The sequence below is a fragment of the Pteronotus mesoamericanus genome, unplaced genomic scaffold (assembly GCF_021234165.1).
Source record: "Pteronotus mesoamericanus isolate MK-2021 breed Mesoamerican mustached bat unplaced genomic scaffold, CSHL_Meso_final contig_98, whole genome shotgun sequence".
NCBI lineage: Eukaryota > Metazoa > Chordata > Mammalia > Chiroptera > Mormoopidae > Pteronotus > Pteronotus mesoamericanus.
In genome coordinates this window covers 232,391-256,476 of record NW_026555295.1, presented here as the reverse complement: position 1 = coordinate 256,476, position 24,086 = coordinate 232,391, and the positions used below count along the sequence as shown (strand labels likewise).

At 36.3% G+C, this 24,086-nt stretch overlaps 1 protein-coding gene across 3 annotated transcripts in view; it reads left to right on the top strand.

Annotated features, from left to right (window-relative positions):
- The window catches only part of TIA1 (TIA1 cytotoxic granule associated RNA binding protein), a 32,930-nt gene extending 19,345 nt beyond the window's left edge, over nucleotides 1–13,585 (top strand). For 2 of the 3 annotated variants that reach the window (XM_054586809.1, XM_054586808.1), the window contains 7 exons: nucleotides 63–138; nucleotides 7,672–7,780; nucleotides 8,157–8,252; nucleotides 8,375–8,459; nucleotides 9,147–9,270; nucleotides 10,108–10,253; nucleotides 11,417–13,585. In XM_054586809.1, coding sequence (XP_054442784.1) covers nucleotides 63–138; nucleotides 7,672–7,780; nucleotides 8,157–8,252; nucleotides 8,375–8,459; nucleotides 9,147–9,270; nucleotides 10,108–10,253; nucleotides 11,417–11,543 — 763 coding nt within the window. In that variant the 3' untranslated portion in view covers nucleotides 11,544–13,585. Of the gene's footprint in view, nucleotides 1–62; nucleotides 181–7,671; nucleotides 7,781–8,156; nucleotides 8,253–8,374; nucleotides 8,460–9,146; nucleotides 9,271–10,107; nucleotides 10,254–11,416 lie in introns of those variants that run through there. The other variant, XM_054586810.1, reaches the window with a different exon arrangement.
- The last annotated feature ends 10,501 nt before the right edge of the window (nucleotides 13,586–24,086 follow it).

The following is a 24,086-nucleotide window of genomic DNA, read 5'->3' as shown; positions in this document are numbered from 1 at the left end:
TTTTCACTTGATATCCACAGGAGAGTTTGCAAACCTAAACTTCTGATTGTTTCTGATTTCAGAGATGCCCGAGTGGTAAAAGACATGGCAACAGGAAAGTCTAAGGGATATGGCTTTGTCTCCTTTTTCAACAAATGGGTGAGCTCAATAAAAAGTGCATGTGCAGTGCTTCAAGAATAAAAAATTAAAATACTCATTTTGTTTTAATTATTAATCTTTTTATCATATGCCATTTATTCATTTCACTGAAAATTAACACCTTTACTAAAGGATATCTTCTTTCCACTGTTTGGCCATTTATTCAACTTTTATTTAGTACCTATGCCTGCAAAGTACTGATAAAATGTTTTCAGAATATAGAAAGTGGACATATTTAAATTATAAGCCAAAGATATTGAAAATCTCATTTATATATTTAATTTATTGTCAACCTGTTTTATATTCCCATGATAATTTAAAAGTAGCTAATAAAATGCTCCAATGGGCAGGGACTTTAAAATTGTTTAATAATGTATTTTAAATGTTTCATCATTTCTTCCATCCAACAAACATTTACTGAATACCAGTTCTTATAGATTTGAAATTTCTGGGTTTTGCAGAGAAAAGGAAGGACAGTGCAATTTATCAAAGAAGAGGTGAGAGTAGGGTATATAAAGAAAGAAAAGGCTTATTTCATGTGACAGCTGGAGAAATCTTTGGCATATCCTCCATACTATGTAATACTATGCTGTAGGTAAAAAAAAAAAAAAAAAAAAAGGAGGCCTTGGCTGATGTGGCTCAGTGGATTGAGCGCTGGTCTGCCAAATGAAAGGTCACCAGTTCAATTTCCCATCAGGGCATGTGCCTGGCTTGCAGGCCAGGTCCCCAGTTTGAGGCGTGGGAGAGGTTCTCATATATGGATGTTTCTTTCTGTCTCTTTCTCCCTCCCTTCCCCCTCTCTAAAAATAAATAAAATCTTTTTTAAAAATGTTTTTAAAAAAAGAATAAGGAGGCAGAGACAAATGTATTTAAAAAGTAAAAAAAAATTAAAAAAAAAGAATAAGGAAGCTTTTAAGTATAGATTATGGAAAGATTTCTATGGTACAGTGTTAGGTGGAAAAGCATAATTGTGTAAAAGGAAGAGAACATACGTTTGCGTGGTGTGTGTTTTCTTTTGCTTATAAACAACCCTGTTGCAGGGATTTCTGTTTGTGGGTAGGTAATAAGAGTTAGGCAGATGGGGGACAAAGAGGGAAGTTTCTCACTGTATTGTATGGTTTGAGGTTTGAACCTTGTAAATGTATTACAAATTCAAATAAAATAATTTTTTGATGTGGTAACTCAAGGTTTAAAACAGTTATATACAGAGATATCACACTTCCAAAAATATAGGAGTGAGAAATTTGATACGCACTAATCTTGGAGCATACATCAAGGTTTCATTAACCTTGGGTTTTCTTGTATTGCCTCCATGTTATGACTTTTTTTGTCAATGATAAGTACAGATATACTGTACTTCCTATATAAGAGTACCTTAGAATGACCCACTGAAAGTTTCTGATAGTATGAAATGTCTTAGAAAGACTTTCCTTAGTTTAGTAAAGGGAGTATTTGAAATAGATACATAATTTCTTGATGGCTTCAGGTTGAATATGTGAGCATCAGTTATTGTACCAGTTCCTTCTTGGTTTTTGCAGTTATGCCAAACAGTGTCAGACTGTCTTGTTTTTTTCTAGTTCCTGTGTCTACTTAAATTGGAACTAATGTCTGATTATCCCTCACCATGAGCTCTTATTATCCAGGTATTTTCCATAGCAGTTGCAACCATTTTTTCCAAAATTTACTTTCCAAATAAAAGATCTTCCCTGGCTGGTGTGACTCAGTGGATTGAGTGCCAGCCAGCCTGCAAACCAAAGTGTTACAGGTTCGATTTCCAGTCAGGGCACATGCCTGGATTTCGGGCCAGGTCCCCAGTAGGGGGTATGCTAGAGGCAACCACACATTGATGTTTTTCTCCCTTTCTCCCTCCTTTCCCCTCTCTCTAAAAATAAATAAAGAAAATCTTATTTTTTCAATCTGCCCTAAAAATGTTTACATGGTTACAAACTCAGGCAAGGGAATGTAGAATGCAGTTGTATTGCCGCAGTTCACACAGGAATATTGTACCTTGTGGTTGAATTATGTAAGTGTGTAGTGCAGTATAGCTATCATCTTCTCATGAAATGAAAATGTCTTCCAAGAATGTGGAAAAACCTGTGAAGAAAGAAGGTAAGCCTAAGAGTTCAGGAAGAACCCACATATTAGACGAAAAATTGCAAATGGTAAAGCCTATTGAGAAGTGAAAAGGTAGAAGTTCCACCATGTATTGTCCCATCTACCAATTACAAAATTTTTTTCTGTGAAATGAGAAAATAAAAGCTGAGAATGTAGTTGGTTCTGAAAGCTTTACTGTTAATCCCAACATAATAGTTAAGAATGGTAGAAAAATACCTCATATATTGGGCTGATACCACAGTTAGTGTGAGTTCCTTGGGAGGTTGATATATATAGGATTTTTAGTGTACTGTTTGAGAAAGTAGGTTGGGGACTTTGAATGAACTAGGAATTTGCTTTTTCCATTTGAGATTATGGAATAAAGGCCCCTGCTGTGTGTGTGTGTGTGTGTGTGTGTGTGTATACACATACATATATATGTATATATATTTATATTTAAAGATTTTATTTTTTAGAAGGAAAGGGAGAGAAACATTAATGTGTAAGAGAAATGTCAATCGTTGCCTCTCACACACCCCCAACTGGGGACCTGGTCTGCAGCCCAGATGTGTGCTCTGACCTGGAATCAGACTGGCAACCCTTTGGTTTGCAGGCCGGTGCTCAAACCATTGAGCCACACTGGCCAAGACAAGGCCCCTACTATATAAAAATCACTATTAAATTCATATTTAGCATGACACAGAATCAGATAGCAAAGGATGTCTGTGGGTGGCCCCTGGAGTTAGCCAGAGATGAATTTGAATCCTGACAACCATCATAAGATAGATACAACTTTAAGTAAGTAGTTTAATTTAATCTTCTTGAGTTTACTTCTCAGATCTTATAAAATTTGTGATAACGTGATTGCTAAGCACTCTGGTGTTGTAAAGTGCCACAGTCCAGATTGCGGCTACCCCACTCCCTTTGCCTCTACTCATGTTGTACATGCTAGGCAAACCCCAGTACTGATTCAACATAGGTTTTTTTGGTTGGTTTGTTTTTGTTTTTGTTTTTGTTTTTTGTTGGGTTTTTTTTTTTTTTTTTTTTTTTGCCTAGTCTGCTATAATTGAATGTTGCTACAGAAAAATTGGTTTCACTTCTAATTTGATGATGACACACATTAGATGAGTACATGGTACTGTCTGCAAACCTGTGTTTCTCTGGTAAATTTGATGTCCTATTTTTATTTTTGTATTTATTTACTTTAAAGAGAGAGAGGTACATTGATTTGTTGTTCTACTTATTTATACAGTCATTGGTTGTCTATTGTATACGTCCTGACCAGGGATTGAACTCGCAACTTTGGAACGGTGCTCCAACCAACTGAGCTACCTGTCCAAGGCTGCATTCTTTGTTAACGATTTCATGTCCCCTCCTATTTCCTCAAATATTCTTCACACTTTTCTCCACCATCACTCTCAGTTGCTTACTATATGCTTCACTGAGAAAGTAAAAGCTATCATACAGAAATTCCTCAGCTTTTAACTGCCAAACGGACATAAAATTCATCTGCTTTCCCCTTCTTCCTCCTATTACAGTGGAAGAAAGATTCTTCCTGTAAAAGGCCAAATCATTTACAATTGGGATCCTACCTTTCTTGCATTTTCAGGGACTTTGATCATGTGCTTATTCTTTTTTTAAATACAGCTTTACTGAGATAGAGCTCACATACCATAAAATCCACTCATTTTAGGTGTTCAATTTAATAGAGTTTTTTAGGCTATTCACAAAGGTATGCAACTATCACACATCAAAGTCTTAGAATATTTTCATCTGTCCAAAAGGAAACTACTCATTAGCATTCACTCTCCTTTTACTTTCTACACCCCCTCCCATCCCTAAGCAAATATTAATCTACTTTCTGTCTATATAGATTTCCCTTTTCCAAGTATTTTTTATAAATGGAATTGTATAATATGTGCTCTACTTGTTTTTTGTCCTGTGTCATCAGTCTTTCTCCCTCCACTGGACCATTCCTGTAAGTTAAAAAGCTTGTTCTGGTATCTCTTAATCAAAACCACGCTGGACCCCACATTCCTTCCCTACCCTTATCCCCATTTCTCTGCTATAATTCAAAATCAAGCTTCTCAAAAGAGTTGTTTGCATATGCTTCCACTTCTTCATCTCCCATTCACAACTTAACATACACAGCATGAAAAGTTTTTTCTTTTTTGAATGAATAGCTGTATTTGTTTACTAAGGCTGTTGTATCGAAGTACCATATGTTGAATGACTTAAAACAACAAAATTTATTCTCAAAAGTTCTGGAGGATTGAAGCCCCAAATCAAGATGTCATCATGGCCATGATCCCTGTGAAGGCTCTGTGGAAGGACCCTCACTTCCCTCTTCTTAGGTTGCCAGCAATCCCTGGTATCCTGACCTTTTAGCTGCATCATTCTTATCTTTGCCTTCATCGTTACATGGTCCTCTTCCTTCCATGAGTATCCACGTCAGCTTTTCCTCTTCCTATAAGGAGGTCGGTCATATTGGATTTAGGACCAGCCCTAATCCAATATGACTTCATCTTAACGAATACATCTGCAAAGACCCTATTTCCAGGCTCGGTCACATTCACAGTTCCAGGGGTGGGATATTAGTTAGGATTTCATATCAATTTGAGGGACACAGTTCAACCTGTAACAGTAGATAAAGATCTTGTGAAGTTTAACAAACTGGTTAGTGCTGTTTCTTTTAAAGAATACAGTAGTCCCCTCCCTCATCTGCAGTTCACTTTCTTTGGTTTCAGTTACCCAAAGACAACCACTGTCTGAAAATTTTAAGTGGAAATTCCAGAAATAAACAATTAATAAATTTTAAATTGAATGCCACTCTGAGTAGTGTGATGAAATCTCACTCGGTCCCACCTGCGACATTAATCATCCCTTTCCCCAGTGTATCTGCACTGTATACACTACCTGCCCATTTGTCAATTAGCTGCCTCAGTTATCAGATCCACTGTAGCAGTATTGCAGTGCTTGTGTTCATGTACCCCTATTTTACTTAATTATGGACCCAAAGCACAAGAGTGGTGATGCTGGCAATTCAGTTATGTCAAAGAGAAGCCATAAAATGCTTTCTTTAAGTGAAAGGTTAGTACAGTACACTGAGATATTTTAGAGAGACCACATTCACATAACTAATAGTATATTGTTTTAATTGTTCTATTTTATTAGTTATTGTTAATCTCTTACTATGCCTAACTTATAAATTAAGGTTTATCATAGGAAAGTATGTATGTATATATAGGGGAAAAACATAGCCATTTATAGGGTTTGATACTATTTGCAATTTCAGGCATAAACTGAGGGTCCTGGAACATATTCCCCACAGATAAGGGGAGGCTGCAGTATGTATTTCCTTTTTGTGTGTCTCAAGAATGGCTTTTAGCCTTGACTTTGCTTGTTCTTTTGCTAAGTTAAGCCCACATTTGACACATGCAGAACAAAGCTGCACCCCATTTACTTTTCAGTTCACTCTAAACAGGCTTTTTTTCTCTCCAGTAACTATCATTGTCTACCAACACTACTGTTTTAAAGTTCACCTCTTGACTCTGTGACAGTACACTTTTGTGGGTTTCTTCCTTCATCACAAGCTACTCCTAAGTCACCTTAGCTTGCAACTTTCCTTTACCCAATTTTCAGATTTTGCTGCCTTTCAGGGGCTCTGTTCCAGGATGCTTTCTTTTCTCTCTCTAGTTTTTCTTCATGACTCTAATTTTATATCTCCAGTTCAGTTTATTTCTTTGTGCTCCACACATATAAATAAGTGGTCTTCATTTAAGTGTCTTATAGACATCTCAAACTTAATGTGTCTTCAGTGTAGCTCTTTGTTCTTTTCTCTGACTTGTTCCGCTCCTCCCTCCCAGGTTTCTCATTTCAGTAAATGCTATTCTCCCCTACTGCCCAAATAGGAATCTAGGAATTATCATTGATGCCTCTCCTTTTACTTACTGCGCACCCCCCGCAGTTCTGTTGACTTCCTTTAGATTACATTCAATGTTACTATATTAGCCCTGAACACAAACGTTTTTTAAATCTGCATATTGGTCTCATAAAGTATCTTTTTCCTTTTACTAACCATCTCCCTAAACCATTCTCCTAGCACTAAGAATGGCCTTCTTAAAACATGAATTAGAGTATAATAATCTCTTACTTAAAATCTTTCAGGTTTTTCTTGGGCCTTCTTCCTTTTTGCTCACTAGATTCCACTGAAATTTAATCATCTTTCACATTCTTCTTTCAGGTACATACCAATCTCTTTTCTGCCTTTACACACTTTGCAGTGCTTTTCCCTCTACCTGGGCTTTCTTCCATGGTGTTATGACTTGGCTAGCTCCTGTTCCTCTCAATTTCTGCTCAACATCATTTCAAAGAAACCTTCCCTAATCATGCTACCTAAAGTGGATCCCCATGTCCATAATCTCTTATCTCCACCTTTTGTTTCTAATTACAAACAAATCGTAATTACTTTATTTGTTCCGCCAAAAGATGGAAGCATCATGGCAACAGAGACCATGTGTTCCTCATTCACTAATGTATCCCTGGCACCTAACCTGCTGCCTAGAACATGGTAGCTGTTTAATGTTTACTTGTTGGATGAAATGAGAAATGAAATAAGGTGGTACCTCAATACCTGTCAGCTTCAGAATTTGTCAGACCTGGTACCTGTCACTTTTTGATGAGAAAACAGTGTTTCCGCTTTTGGCACTTGCTCGCCACTCATCACACTTGCTGGAACTTGTATAAGTCTTGACACCACCCAGCAAGAGAAAATGCTTCATCAATCACCTCTTGCTCGCCATTCATCAGAATGAATTAATGATGAGTACAGAGGTACCACTGTACTGTCATTAGCAAAATTCTATAAAGTGAAATTGTAGAAAGTGAGAGTTTCATCCATAATAGTCCAAGTTGTTACATGAATTTTGAAACAGTAACCTCTGAAGGGTTTTTGGGCTATGGATTTTTTTTCAGGTCATTAATGTTACCAAAATCTGATATCTAAATAAAAGAAGATAATTTATTTTTTTACATTCTTTTTTTATTGCTGTTCAATTACCGTTGTCCCAACTTCCTCTTCCCCGTTGCTCTCCCATACCCTGTCCATCCCCTCCCACCCCTGCTCCTACAGTCACTCCCCATCCCATTGTCCTTGTCCTTTATACATGTTCCTTGACCCTTCCCTTTATTTCTCCTATTACACCTCTCCCACCTCCCTTCTGATCACTGTCAGTTTGTTCTTTATTTCCATGTCTAAAGAGAGATCATTTAAAAGCCCCATTGCATTTTAGATGAGCTAGCATATATTGTGTATTTCATAGAGCATTTTCATCCAAAAAACATTTGTGAAAAGCATACACAAGTTTTCTCTAAAGCCAACAGTTTTTTAACATCAACTAATAGTGGTTTCTTTGTCATTTCTGATGTTGTGTGGAACAGGATGCGGAAAACGCCATTCAACAGATGGGTGGCCAGTGGCTTGGTGGAAGACAAATCAGAACTAACTGGGCAACCCGAAAGCCTCCAGCTCCAAAGAGTACATATGAGTGTAGGTGTATTGGAGAAGAAAAGGAAATGTGGAATTTTGGAGGAAAATGCACTAGATTTTAAATGTTAGAGCTGTTCCCGGAGACTTATTGCAGAACTAGATGAGAAGACTACTATTCTAAAATGTACTTAGTTTTCATTTTTGTAATTACAAATAATAAATATCTCTAGTATCAAGTCTCCTATTAAATAGACAATATTGGGTAATTTTTTAGACATTCTTGGGGATGGTTTAATCTTCATTCAAATGTATTATGTATTATATAAGTATTTTGGTCAAGGTAAATACTGCCATTACAGTAGTGTAGTTAATGCTGTATTTCTGTTTCTGAACATTTTATTTAATGAATTAAAAATATAAAACTTTTTATCCCCAGCAAACACCAAACAGCTCTCATATGATGAGGTCGTAAATCAGTCTAGTCCAAGCAACTGTACTGTATACTGTGGAGGTGTCACTTCTGGGCTAACAGGTATGGGAGCTTTACTTGTGTGGTATCTTGAAATTAATGTTTCATCTGAAAAGCTTAATATTTCTAGGATTTTAATTTAACTCAATGGGTTTAAAAAAAATTTTTTTTTTTTGTCTTAACAGAACAACTAATGCGTCAGACTTTCTCACCATTTGGACAAATAATGGAAATTCGAGTCTTTCCAGATAAAGGATATTCATTTGTTCGGTAGGGGTAGTTTAAAAAAAAAAAGTTTTCCCCCAAAACTATTTTTAAATATTTAACTTAGTGTTTTTCTTAAAAATTTACCTTGGTTATAAAAAAAGAAAAATTTCTGTAGCATTTAGTGTATTTGCCAGTTTTTTTGTTTGTTTGTTTTATTTTGTTTTTAATAGCTCCCTTCTTCCAATGCGAAGCCAGTAAAACATCCTCTATTAAAAGAAGTTTCTCCAAGCCCTGGCCTGATGGCTCAGTTGGTTAGACCATCATCCCGTATGCCAAAAGGTTGCGGGTTTAGTCCCTGGTTGGGGGCGTACAGGAGGCAGCCAATCAATGTTTCTCTCTGTCTCTCTTTCTCTCTCTCTCTCTCTCCTTTCTCTCTCTCCCTCACTTGCTCTCTCGCTCTCACTCTCTTCCTCTCTCCCCATTCCCTCCCTTCTTCCCTTACTCTCTCCCCACGCACATTCCCTTCTATACTGTCACTAAAATCAATGAACATATTCTCCAGTGAGGATTTTTTTTTTAAATATTTCTGCAGAAGTACAAGATCTTTGGTGGGGTGGGAAGCAAAGAAAACATGCCATTTTATTAATTCTTACATATGAACTGCTTGGCTCAACTTGATTTTTAAAAATACTTATCCGTAAGTGTTTTAAACAGTTTATATTGAATGATTGTTAATATTGTTTTCGATAGATTCAACTCCCATGAAAGTGCAGCACATGCAATTGTTTCTGTTAATGGAACTACCATTGAAGGTCATGTTGTGAAGTGCTACTGGGGCAAAGAAACTCTTGATATGATAAACCCCGTGCAACAGGTGAGAGGGTTCTTGACTTTGCAAAGTAATACTAAGGTTATTTGAAAATGAAATTGCTGATAATCCATGTTAATAAGTTTCTAGTTCATACTAAAATGACAGTATATAAGGGCTCTTCCTACATGTATTATAGTTCCAGAGTGGTGGCTCATGGATTGCAGTTGTGACATGATGAATGTGACCGCCTCAGTTGACTCATACACAGTGGATTTTAAAATGCTCCGACAAACCTAACAGGGTATTAAATTTTTTCTTAATACTTGGTAGATTTATTCACATACTATTTGGAGAAATGACATGCATTGTTGACACGATTGGAACAAAAATATAGTTATGTTTAGGGCCTTGGCATTTTGCTGCTTTTCTTTTTTCCAGGCAGCTTTAGTGGTTAGCTTGATCCCATAAAGATTTCTATGAGGGAATTGTTAATGGAGCATCACTATAAATAGGAGTAAGAAAATCCTAAACTATAAGTTCTTTAAGTACACTGAATATAGAAATAAGTAATCTTTGTATCTTCCTTATCTAAAGGAAATAGTCATGAATAGTGTACGGAACATTTGAACATTATACTGAGTTTAATATTTATTACTAGAACATTACCCACTCACTGCCTTACAAAGAAGATGCCATTCAGAGCATCAGGTCAAGTCACAGCAATATAACCTCACTCATTTTTTTTTTTCTTTAGCAGTCCCTTGCTAAACTTTTGTTTATTCTTTCATTTTAATTATAATGATGGCTCTGTGTGCTATGGCTATGTGTATTAGTTACTTGTGGTATATTAGGACCTAACTTCAAATAATGCTAATAATCTGGTATGATTTTACTTAATAGCCAAATCAAATTGGATATCCACAAGCTTATGGCCAGTGGGGCCAGTGGTATGGAAATGCACAACAAATTGGCCAATATATGCCTAATGGTTGGCAAGTACCTGCATATGGAATGTATGGCCAGGCATGGAACCAGCAAGGATTTAAGTAAGCATATGTGCTCTTTTCCTTTATTATTAGCCTTTGAAAATGTCAAGAACTTTGTAAGAGATTTTAAGTAATTATTTGGCCCTCTTTCTAAGGTATAGCTAGCTTTAGCCTTTGAAGGACTTAGTTTAGAGTGGTTTATAATTTATAGTTTTAAGTGTATCTCTCTAAATTTTGCTTGGAAATATGTTTGCCTTGAAGTATAACCAGCATTACAAGAATTTGGGTAATGAAGCAACTAATATTTAAGTAAGAAAATAAGAGCTTGCTCTGGCTGGTGTGGCTCAGTGGGTTAAGTGCCAGCCTGCAAACTGAAAGATTGCCTGTTCAATTCCCAGTCATGGCACATACCTGGGTGGCAGGCAGGTCAGTTCCCCAGTTGGGAGTGTGTAAGTGGCAGCCAATTGACATTTCTCTCGCATATCGATGTTTCTCTCCCTCTCTTTTTCTCTCCCTTCCCCTCTCTCTAAAAATAAATAAAATTTAAAAAATTAAAGAAAGTAAGAGCTTTATAGTTACGAAGCTTTCTTGTAACTAAAGGTCACTTGGCCATTCTTTCATACAGTTATTTTGTTGCTGGTGTTTTTATTCATTCTGCTTTTTATCTGTGCAAAAGTGTTTATTGTCCCATGGAAACTTCTTTATACAGCCCAAATTATGTAATTTTGCTTAAATGTTTCAGAAACAAACTGGAAATTAAAATACTCTGCGGTTTTTATTTAAAAAATAATCTTGTATTTATAATGTTAAAAAAATTTATGAACTTACGTATGCTAATAATTGTTCTACTTTCTTCTTTGAGTAATATGTCATATCAAATGGTCAGGTTTATTTCAGGAAATGACATCCAATGTATGTCCAACCCAGTTGGACAGTATTCCTTCCTGAGATGAAAGATTAATTTTCTCTGAGGTCAAAGGAGATAAATGTTTACAGGTTAAGGGTATTTTCTTAGCTATAATTAAACTGCGCAAATTAAACCTTTGAGGATGCTTGTTTTTAAGAAGAAGAAAAAATTTTCCTTTGCTTTCCTTGCATAACAATTCTTATATTTGGGCTTAAGAAAAAGTGTATTTCCTTTGTATATGTTATTTGTTCTTTTCATTGTATTTTGTTTTAATCAGAGGATTCCCTCCCCTCTGTTTTTTCACATGCTCTACCAGTCAGACACAGTCTTCTGCACCGTGGATGGGACCAAATTATGGAGTGCAGCCTCCTCCAGGACAGAATGGCAGCATGTTGCCTAATCAGCCTGCAGGGTATCGAGTGGCAGGGTATGAAACCCAGTGAAAAAGGACTCCAGAATCTAAAGCCAGTGGCTTGAGGCTACAGGGAGTGTAGTAAAGCCGTTGTTTACTTAAAAGATTTATCAAATCAGTCCGTGCAAATGTCAGATATGATGTATTTATTTAAAAGGTTCATTTTTTTAATCATGAAATTACTTACCATCCATATTGTTTTAAAAAGAAACAAGATGCTGGATGTCTGCCAATTTTTGCCTTCATCAACTTTTTAATAAAGTTTCTCAGATCCTTGTTTCAAATACAAATGCAGGGATTGCTGCCACTTTTTTTAAAATTAAGAGGCAGAAAATTGCACAATGTTGAACTTTTTTCCACTAAAGTAGTGTGCAGTTCTAGTTTGCATTCCTAATATGATTTCAAAACATGTAATATAAAGATGTTTTAAAAAAAGTGAAAAACCAAAACTGTGCAAAGTCTTGAAGTTCTTTGTAATCTTCAGCTTGTGCACAATTCTGTTTTAGGGATTTTTTGTTTTGTTTTTTTTAAAGGTATTGTTTGAACTATCCCATCTCTACCGTTTTCCCTTTGGGGTTTTTAAATATAAATTATTAGTTTACATCATTTTTGTATCTACATTTTTTCACAAATTTGTCTTGCCTTATTAAAGTTCTGTAAAATATACTTAAATGGGGGGAAAAAAGTTCACTTAGATTGAAAACTTTTCTCAGATGGATTGTTAATTGCATTCATCTTAACATTTTATATGAGAAGGTGCCTCAAGAACTCCCTGTTGACTTTGTTTAAAAGAATTTTTATCTTGTGATAAATTTTGCTGTGTACCAGGAAATATAAAAACAAAAACTTGTTACTAAAGAAAATCTCTAAAATGTGATGAATTATTTTGAACTCATGCTAATTTCATGTGTCAACTTCTACATTTACATGTATTATTTCATTATGTAAAATGTTTGACCAGTTTAATATTTTGCACAGTTAGGAGACTTTGTATGTCATTCCCTTCTTAAAGGTATCATGCAGAGTTGACAGGAGATTTGTAAGGTTTTAAGTTGTTTGCATGTGAATATCAAATATACACTTTGGTAGTCCTTGAATGCAAAGTCATCTGCTCTTGTTTTCTGAGAATTTTGAAGCAAAGTTGTATGTAAAAAAACACATTAATTTGCCATTTTCTAGTTTATATTTACTCAAAAAGAGTAAATCAACTTAATTTTAATTTGTACAAATGATAGCTGTGAAACTGTAGAAAATCCTCATGTCAGGCATGGGGTTCGTTGTGAACTCCAATATTAGCCTGAAGGACCAACTCGGCAAAGCATTTTTTAAATGTTCAGAGGCCAAAAGATAAACAAACAAACAAACAAACCTTAAAATCCTACCTCTTTAAACAGCCTTCAAAGAGGAGAATCCTCAGTGCAATCATTATTTTGATTCTTTTGGTACCTGCTTCCCTGGAGTTCCCAATTTTATTATTTTGGGGTGGCTCCGAGCATTAAGAGGTTTAATCTTTGATGGCATTGTTCTAGTTTTGAAATTTCTAGTACATTTCAGAGTCTCAGATTAGTTTTGGGAGATTTTCTTTTGTTTCATTTCAGTAAAAGTCACAAACTCCCTTCTTCCTTGACTCACTAAGGGTCCCCAGTATACATATTTTGATGGTCAGTTGTTTTTAAGACCTTTGGAGAGCTCCTAGCATTTTACTTAGGAACAGAAACGGCCTGTGAAATTTTAGTGTTTCCCTGGCCAGTAGTATCCTCCAAGCAGGAGCAAATAAATGACTCTAAGCTGGTCTCTAAGCCAATACTCTTGTAAACCAGAGCCCAGATAAGGCAACTAGTAGGTATGTAATTCTCTGGAGCTCAATTCTATGCAGTTGTACTGATGTTTCATTAAGTCACTGTGTATTTTTAAGTGTTGTTACATTAAAAGTTGCTTTATGAAAGATGAGTAAAATTTTTTAAATACCTGGAAATTTTATTTCCTTGTTAACTTCTACAGATCAGGGCATGCAACCAAAAGCAGCTTAAGTGAAATACTCAAAAAATAAAATATCAGGAAGCTATTTTTAAATTCTTCTGTCTTATGTTTCTATTTTAGGACCCTTATTATTCTCTGTTTCAGAAATATTTTACTACACATCTGTGGAGTGCAGGGTAAATTATTTGGGCATAAATAATTTTAGCAAAACTATAGTTTTTCTTTCATTTTGACTATCTCAAGTAATAACACTTTTCATTAGCCAGTATATTTTTTTATTGCACAAATCTTAAAATGTACATTGACTACTTTTTGAAAAGAAAGTGGTATTATTCATGATGAAAAGGTTACTACTGAACAAATTCATATTTCAGGAACGTTGCTAAGTTTGGTTTAAATCTTACTCTTAGTGTTAAAACAAATTATTCAGAGATTTTTCGGTCTAAACCTACTGTCATTAGTATCAGGTAAGGAAATTAAAAGTTTTTAAAGTGGTTTTATTCTCTGCGATATGCATTCAGATTTTACTTTAAAATACATCTGGTACTGTAAAGAACCTAAAGTGATTCACACTTACTGAATGGGTCATTAATCCAGTATTTTTTTTGCCCTGTTTGGATATTAAAGTTCCTTTATGTTTTCTATAACCTGTGGGATCTTCTTGCAGTGATTATTGTGTGAATTTTTTTGTTTTTGGTCTAGCTATATTGTTATGTTCGTTCAAATATTTGTTTGATTTTTTTTTTAATCTTATTTCAGAAACCATGGTTTGCATTGTGTTACTATCTCATACCACAAAGAATTGGAATTCTCTAGATTAAGCTCCTTGTGAAACCAAGATCTCATTATGAAACCAAGATCTTATTCTCCTTGTTGATATTATCTCCCTGTTGAAAACAAGATTCACATTGTAGTTTTATTTTTCTCTTTTGTCCCTATGCTTTCTCCTTTTTCTTTTGTATGTGTGTTAGAGTTATATTACATTTGAGAAGGTAGTTGATAGGACTAAATTGCATATACAAAGAGAGGTGGGTTTACTAAGTGCTATAGGGTGTTCTTGAGGTCAGAGTGAGTTTGAAAAATAAAATGTATTTAGAGGAAATATAAAGCACACCGTTTCCATGAAAGAATGATTTCTAAAAACAAAATCATTTTTTGTATGGGGATTATGACATTTTTTCCAGTCACTGCATTTTACTAGTGTGTGTAGAACTTGGAGAATATACCTCTAAAACAAGAAATTTTCATTTAAGAGCCATAATAAAATGTATGTGTATGTGTCTCAGTGGAAGAGTATTTTTACATTACAGCCTCTGAAGTTGGAGGCTAAAGTTACTCTGATCATAATTCAACTAAAAAGGCAAAAGTAGACCTCTGACTCAGGTTACTAATCCAAAGAGAGATGCTGCACAGAAAATAGGAATTAAGCAGTTTTGCATATTGGGTAAATGAGATCCCTAGCCCCTTCTTATTCAGCTCTAGAATATAAACGGCCACACTTGCACACACTTGGCCGGATTTGGAGGATCCTTCTGTGGAATAATTAAACTCTTGAGAAAAGTAACAGTGCTGACATTTGAGGGTCTCCACCAAAAAGCCAAATAATGGCCACCAATCCCCCTACAGTGAGTGGAGTGTGCCAATCATTTAAGCCCTTCCCAAGAACACAGATCTTCAAAACTGGTTTTTAGTGCTTCTCTTTCAAATAAAGACAACCAAGGATCACCACAAATTGAGGAAAACTTTGATTGTAAATGGCAGATCCAAACAAAAAGCAACTATCAAGAATCAGAAAACTCAAGAACTGTAATGCCCTGAGATGAAAGAAGATACTGTATTTGAGAAATTAGAACAGGATACTAGTAAAATGTCAGATCAAGAAACTAGAGTAAATTCTATGAGACTATTAATAAAGACAAATATTCTAAGACAGAAACCAAAAGTAGGAAAAAAAATAAATATGGATCAATTCAGGAGGTTTAATACACAACCAATAAGAGTTCCAGGAAAGGAACTGAGAAAATAGGGGAATGAGTAGACTTAATTAGAAAATAAAAGAAAATTGTCCTGATGAAATGATTCTCAAGATTGAAAGAAGGCTACTGGATTAGCACAATAAATAAAAAAAATCCTTACAAAGGCATACCACCATGCAATTTTAGGATACAAGACATGACATAAAGAGAGTATTCTAAAATTTACTGGGCAACAAAAAGGTTGAGAATACTACTCAGCTCAAACACTGGAAATGGGATCAATGGGATACTGTCCTCAAAACTTTGAATTACCTATTTTGTCATAAAAGTAAAGGCATTTTTAGACATTCAGGTTCTCAAAAGATTTTCTTCCCATTCACTGATTCTCATCTACTGGATATACTGTTGAAACAAGCAGGTAAATGAGGAAAAAAATATGTACTGTCTAGAAACAGAATCTAACAGAAGAATGAAATAAAGGGATGTCCCAGGATAACTGCTGTGAAGCAACTTGGCACCCAGTCCAGATTGATGTTCAGAAGGCTAGACTTGATAATCAGACAGATTGGGCTATGCAGGTAATTATATTGGAGGATGTGAGAAGACACATACTGGAAGAAAATCAGGTAAAAGAAAAGAGGAAATTGTCAGGAAAAAACACTACAAGAAAGGAAACCATTCTGAGCCACGTAAATGCAATAAGATAATATTTGGGAAGTTTTTAGGAATTTTAACTTTTTGTACTATTCCACTGCTGCAGCTTTCTTTGAAATTCCAATTGTATGTTGGATCTCCTGTCTGCCATCTGTTTCTATCAATTGTTCCTCATTCTTTTTATCTTTTTGCTTTACTCATTTCTAAAGTCTGTTCCTTAACATGCTTCCTGTGGTATCCTGACTCGCTCGGGTTGGGCATTTTTGAAATGTTTTGTCCTCTTTCCTAAGTTCTACCAGTTTCTGTTTCACTTTAGGAACATCTCTTCACTGAACTTTGGTATTTTTTAGCTGCAATTGCTTCATTAGATTTTTTTAAATTGACATTGAAATGTTGGTGTATTTTCAACTGCTTTGTGGGAACATTTTTCCTGTGAGCTTTCTCCAGGGAAACTTAAGTTGTGCTACTCTTTCATACTTTTAATTAGAGTATCTTTGTACAGATGCTGTGCTATTCCTTTATTCATAGTTGAAACAATTGAGATTTCCTAGACTGAGTACCCATAGGAGAATGAAGGGGTCCTGTCTAGGTTTCTTACCTCCATCTTTTGTAGCTACAATGAATTATCTCTAATAAAAGTGTAGCCATGAGTGCTCTCTTGGGATATGACCTTGTTCAGAAGTTATATGCCAGCTCTGAGCTCCCCTGGTTCCTTCATCTACTTTGAGGGATCTAACTCCAATCCCCTAACTTGCTTTCTGAAACCATCTCTGAACTCCTAGGCACTTCACACACATCCCTTCCCTTCTTCCAGCTCTCAGATACTTGTTCAGTCTTCAGGGCAGGTTCTCTTCTCAGAGTATTTGCTGGTGATTTCTGAGGTCTGCCACCGCCCCCCCCCCCACCCCCCACCCCATCCTTATTCTCCCACTGCACTCTCTTTGCCTCCCATCCAGTACTACACTTCCATTCAATGTGGAGGTCAGTAGCCATGTTTTCCTTGTTGCTCTGATTTCCAGAAAGAAAGATCCAGAACTAAGCTGCTAATAACTGTTCTACCAGAAATCAGAAGCCCAAATCTTTTAAACATGTAAATCTGATCGTGACACTCACCTGCTTGAAAGTTTTTGTTTCGAGTTGTATTTAGGATGTAATCTAAAATATTTGAAGTGCAATCTATACCTAGGAACTTCACAGCAAGCAATTCTTTACGCTCCCATTTTAGCCCTTCCCACTCCAGTCTCATATTTGAGTTTCTTTTTTTAAAAAAAGAGGGGAAGAGAGGGAGAGCCTCTTTCATGTGACCCTACCGTCAACCAAACCTGCAATCTAGGCATGTACCCTGACCCGGTCAAAATCTCAGCATTTTGTTTTACGGGATGATGCTCCAACCAACTGAGCCACACCAGCCAGGGCCGTCTTTTAGTTTTTTCAATAAGGAAACACTATGTCAGGGTCCAGTCAGAAGACAGACCAACATTAAATATGTTTTGTTTTCTAAGAATTTTATTTTTAGAGAAAGGGGAAGGGAGAAAGAGGGAGAGAAACATCAATGTGTGGTTGCCTCTCATGCGCCCCCAACTGGGGACCTGGCCTGCAGCCCCGGCATGTGCCCTTGACCTAGAATTGAACCAGCGGCCCTTTGGTTTGCAGGCTGACGCTCAATCCTCTGAACCACACCAGCCAGGGCAAAATATGTTTTTTTTTAAGATTTTATTTTTAGGGAGGGAAGAGGAGGGAGAGAAGCATTAATGTGCAAGAGAAACATCAATCAGTTGCTTCTCGCTCACCCTAACCTAGCACCTGGCCCACCACCCAGGCATATGCCCTGATCAGGAACTGGACTGGCAACGTTTCACTTGTCAGGATGATGCCCAACCAAGCCGCACTGGTCAGGGCCCAACATTAAAGTTTGAAAGGGAAATTTTAATATAAATAGTTGTTTATTCACTGTAAATAACTAAGGTGGTAAACTACTAAAAGGGATCCGTAAGTTGCAAGGCTAAAAAAAGCAGCTACTACTTATAGACCGAGTAAGTGATGAAGGAATGGGCTGGGAGAACCCTGACAGATTCTGACCTCTTCAAAGAGGGCTTGATTACCACAGGACTGGTAAAGAAGCATGCCAGATGCCATGGGCCAGAGCTGGTTTATAGTACAGAAATACAGTAGTTCACCAGGAAGAGAAACAGCTACAGTTCCCAGATTTAGCAAATAAAAATAATTCTAAGTATTACATGGAAGATACTTATCCATGATAAATATTACTTTTTTGACTGAAATTCAAATTTAACTGGGTGTCTTGTATTATATGTTCATGTTTTTACAAAATATCTTTAAATCCTGAGTTCCCCACTAAACTAAAAGCTGGTGACTGTTTTCCTCAAAGCTGTATATTCAATACATAGCAAACAAATAATAGATGGTAAATATATGTTTGTTGAACCAATCAATTAAATTGTTAAAAGACAATCTGGTTTTGATCAAATGCCTTTCTACCATGTGCTGAGAGTATTACTGGATAGAGTACTGGATGTGAGGTGATGAGAGTTAAAACAAAAGCACTAAATCCAGGCCAGTTCTTTATGCCATACAAGTAATTTGAACCTTTATTACCCTAAGCGTCCTAGGGAGCCATTGATCTAATCTGTGTTTAGTCAAGATGTCTACAGGGTTTCTGGCTTGAGCAATTGGATGGTAGAGTTAGTTACTGGGGTGGGAAAATGAAGAGGAGCAGTTTGTAAGGCAAGAGATGAGAACTAATGAGTTCCATCCTTACAAATGTGGAGCTTGGACATGTGTGACATTCAGATAGAAATATCCAATAGGTAATGATTAGGAATTTAGAAAGGAGAAAGCCCTGGCTGGGTAGCTCAGTTGGTTAAGCATTGACCCTATACACCAAGGTTACAAATTCAATCTCAGGTCAGGAAACATACAAGAATAAACAAATGAATGCATGAATAAGTGGAACAACAAATCAAGGTCTCTCTGTCTTGCTCTCTTCTCTCCCTAAATCCATCTTTTTTTTTTTAAAGGGGAGATCCAGGCTGGGTATAGAGGTGGGAGTCATCAGCATTTAGGTGATGGCTCAACTCATGGAATGGATTTCACCCAGAGGGAACCTAGAGTGAGAAGAGGACTGAGGGTAGAATCCTTTGGTCCATCAGTGTTAACGGGGCAGAGACAGAGAAACTTACAATGGAGAATGAGAAAGAGCTGCCTTAAGGTGGGAGAAATAACAGAGGGTCCATGATACTGCTGAAATCCAGGAGGAAAAAGTTCAAGGAAATAGTCAAGACTGTCAAATACAGCAGAGAGGAAAAGTACAAGAAGTTGCTGGGGCAAAAAGTACACTGGATTTAGCAGTAAGGAAGTGATCGGTCGCTTTCAAGTGAGCATCCTCAGTGAAGTAATGGGAGCAGAATGTGGATTGCAGTATGTCAAGGAGTGGAAGGTGAGAACAGTTATCTAGTGCAGACTGCTTTCCCTGTTCATTGGGCTGTAGCGAGAAGAAAGGAGAGAAAAAAGAGATGAGTTTAAGAAAGCAATAATTTTTTTCAGTCTCAATACAACAAACTATGAATAATCACAAAAATAAGTGACCACCCAAAACACAACCCCATAATTAAATCATTCAGAAATATAAAAATACCTCTTCTTATATGGAAAAATGGAACTAGTTAAATAATGCATGTATGTATTGTTTCTCTAGAATCTTAGAAATTGAGTGATGGGTTAAAGAAATATGAATTATAAAAATTGTATTTTACATATATTATTAAATTGCCCTCTTAAAAAATTTGTACTATTTTACACTCCAAGCAGTAATGCAAGAAAAGCACTCATTTCCCCCTAGCAATGCTGATTGTCATTAAGCTTTTATTTTTGCCAATATGATGTGTATAAAATTATCTCTTTAATTGTATTTCCCTCATTGCAAAAAAAGTAATTTTTTCCATGATAATTGACTGTATTTCTTTTCTGTGATATGTCTGTTCATATCCTCTATCCATTTCTTGGTTAAATTGTTTGGTTATTTTTATCAATTAGTAGGAATCCCCTATGTAGTCTGGATACTCACAAATCCTCACAGGCCCCTCAGGATAACTTCAGATTGAAATTATCTGGTAGCTCACAAACAAAAACTATCACCCTGGCTGGTATGGCTCAGTGGATTGAGCACTGGCTCATTAGAGGTCATGCAAGAGGCAACAGATTGATGTTTTTTTCACATGTCAATGTTTCCCTCCTTTTTCTCCCTCCCCCCCAATAAATAAAATCCTTAAAATAAATATTAAAGGAAAGAACTATCAAATACACAAAGAACAACCCTATAAGGGATTCAGCAGAAAGAATCGAATTTGATCTCCAAGGACTTTACATATAATCATATATTGAATATATAATTAGATTTCACGTTTTTAAAAATATGAGCAAGAAAGGACTATTGAATTATTAGGCAGAATTTTAAAAGGAACCAGTAAAACCTCTAGAAATTAAAAATACAGTAGCTAAAAGTAAAAATTCAATGGACTGACTCAACCAAATTAGATACAACTGAAGAAATTTGTAAATAGGAACAGTACAGAGACAAAGGAGTAGAAAACATTATTAGAACATGGAGAATAGAATGAGATCCAAAATGCATTTAAACTTGGGTTCCATAAAGAGAGAAAACAATTTAGGAGGGACAACTTACTGATATTTCTCTCACACATTGATATTTCTCTCCTTCTCTTTCTCCCTCCCTTCCCCTCTCTCTGATTAAAAAAACGAACAAAAAAGAAAAAACTTAGGGATGACCATATGACTTGCTTTGTCTAAAAGAAAATGTGTGAAGTGACCTGAGATATATCTGGACAGAAGATCTAAGAGTCTTTGCATTGATTACCAACAGCATTCCACAGTCTGCATGCTAGAATGAGGAAGATATCTGCAGGACAGAGTCCTCAGCTAATCTAAGGTTGTTGACTCTAAACAATAAGGCATGTTGTTTTAAACCACAGAAATCTGAGAGTTGTTTGTTACTGCTAGGGTCTAGTCTATATTGATTGATACAGCTGTGCAATGGAATACTTTGCAGTTATTAACCAGAATGAGTTAGCTACGTGTACTGACTTAGAAATATGAGCGTGGTATATTACATTAAGTGATAAAAGCAAATTTCAGGAAAAAACGTAGCATTTTTCTTTGGAAGTAATAAAGTTTTGAAGACAATACTTTTGAATGTAGACATCTTTCTTCTAAATATAATTGGAGTATAAGCTAGCCTCATGCAAATGGGAAAACCCTAGAAACATTCTCCTTAAGATCAAGAAGACAAAGTTATCCAGTCTTACATATTAGTTAATATTCTGAACCTATGACAATTAGAAAAAAGCTATAAAAACAGTGAGGGTATTCAGTAAAGTGGCTGCGTAAAAAACATAGTGAAAATTAACATACCATACACTATTTGTATGCGTTTTTTAATTTCCACTTAGATTTATAACTTAATTTCTGTATGGTCAGAAAACACAATACTCTATATATTTTGGTTTCATAAAAATGCTGGTTGTTGTGAGGCTTAAATGGATAAAGACAAAGCATTTAGCACAGGGCATGCAGTACTGCTAAGTGCTTGATAAGTAGTCACTGCTATTATTTTTTATATTTTGGTTTGCTACATAGTTGGAACTTTTAAAATATTACTTCTCTAATGTCTTCATTTCCTTGAAGTAGTATAATGATCATACTATTACAATATATCTATTTAAAGATTTTTTAAAAATGTATTTATTTTAGAGAAAGAGAGGAAGTGGGGGAGAGAGGGAGAAAAAAAAAACACATCGGTTTGTTGTTCCCCTTATTTATGCATTCATTGGTTGATTCTTGTATGTGCACTGACTGGAAATTGAACCAGCAACTTTTAACATATTGGGACGATGCTCTAGCCAACTGAAGTACCCTGCCAGGACCCTATTATATAATATACCTTGATGCCCAGGAGACTCATTGTTAATTAATAGCTTGACTCAGGTGTCACAACAAACATCTACCTCAAGCCTGAAATAATAATGTTCAGTGAATAGGGAAAGAAGGCTTACTGTGTCAAACCATTACTTGAGAGTATTATTAAATTTTGAGAACTCTGTAAGAAGAGGCCTTCTATGATGGTAATGCTTCTTCAAAGTCCCTTCTTTGAAGAAGGACTAGAAGAACCCTGAGTGTTTGGCTTGGAAGAAAGAAACCTCTTTTAGAATGGGGTGGCTTGGTAGCTCCCTTCCTCACTGGAACATATAATGTGTCTCAACAAAAACCCACAGATCTCCTAGGACAAATATCGACAATTCCATTGAAAAAAAAACGAAACACTCTCATTACAACAGAATCTCTCAACTTTAGCACTATTGACATTTGACACCAGATAATTTTTTTGTTGTGAGGTCTGTGCTGTGTATTGTAGGATCTTTAACAACATCCATGGCGTCTACTTGCTAGATGCCAGGAGCAGCGCTCCCAGTTGAGAACAAATACTTAGATCAGCGATTTTCAACCTGTGCGCCACCAAACTTTTGAAAACATGCAATACTTGACTATTTAGTTGGGGGCACTGATTTTTTTTCCCTTAGATTGTCAAATGAAAAATTGACACAATAGCCATTTTGTGTGAATAAATCAAAAATATCTATTTTGAGAACAATGTCTGAGGCCCTTAGTTGGTCAGAGGGCCTTCATGTTTGGTCCCAGTGTGTGTGTGGTTTTGTGTGTGGTGTGTGTGTGTGTTTTTTGGTCTCTATTTCCTGCCATTGGTTCCAATTAGAATGAAAGTGTCATAATGCATAACAGAGACTTTGTCTTGTTCTTTTGTATCTATGGTGCCTAGAAGAGGGCCTAGCACATACAGGTACCCTGTAAATATTTGTTAAATGAAAGCTCTACTTTTACAAGAGAGATGCTTAGAAGTACCATATACTTTGACATCTCTGGCCCAAGACTTCCAGCTCTTAAAACAAAACCTATTTTATTTTCAGATTGGCAAAATATATATATTTTGGTGTGTAGCAGAATTTTAGTAATTAGTTTGTGTGTGCCATGAGATGAAAAAGGCTGAAAATCACTGCTTTAGATAACCATTTGGCATCAATACAATCATAAATACAACCAGGCATTGAAAGCTCACAGTATAGTTAGAATGTTATCATCCAGATGATCGAGGATATGCTGACGATCATTTTAAAAACTTGTAATAGAAACGGCAAGGCAAAACTGGAAAAATTTCCCGGAAAAAGTGTGCCCTTCGTCCCCGACCTCCAAGTTTAGGAAACAACATAACAGTCTTGGAAAAGCCCATTTTCCCAGGCAACCTTCCTACAACACCACCACTAGTAACTAGCAGGAATAGAGCTAAAGTTTCAGGAAATCAACACACACAGGCCTCAGGAGCTACAGTATCTTCTTCAATCATGAACAAAGAACATTTAGATTTATTCTGTGTAATTCCAAGGACCAGAAGTGGGATATAGAAAACCAATTTCAACTCATTATAAAAGAAAACGTTAGGGTAATATGTGAGACTGTAGTTAAGGGAGAAAAAGATAACTCGACATAAACACAGAAGTGATTAAAAACAGCGCATACTTTAGTGAATAAGACCTCCTTCGATAAAAGATTGTCTCAGCCGACATCTGCTAATAATGTAGAAACTCTAAGGCGATTTTTTCCTCATTACCAATGGACCTCTACTCAGAAACAGGACCTTCTCAGGTCATGAGCTGAAACAGTCAGGACCAGCCCTAGAGAGCTGTGTCAGTGCCTTCCGCCAGCAGGGTAGACCGGAAACACCTCGGCCCCGGGGTAGAACCTGAGCGAAATTCCCCAGGTAGCCGTAGATTCTGCTACCGGATTCCGCAGCAATTCTGAGTAGCCTCTGAAGGCAGAAACTTCAACTCCCATCAGACCACGCGAGCTGAGGTGGGCGG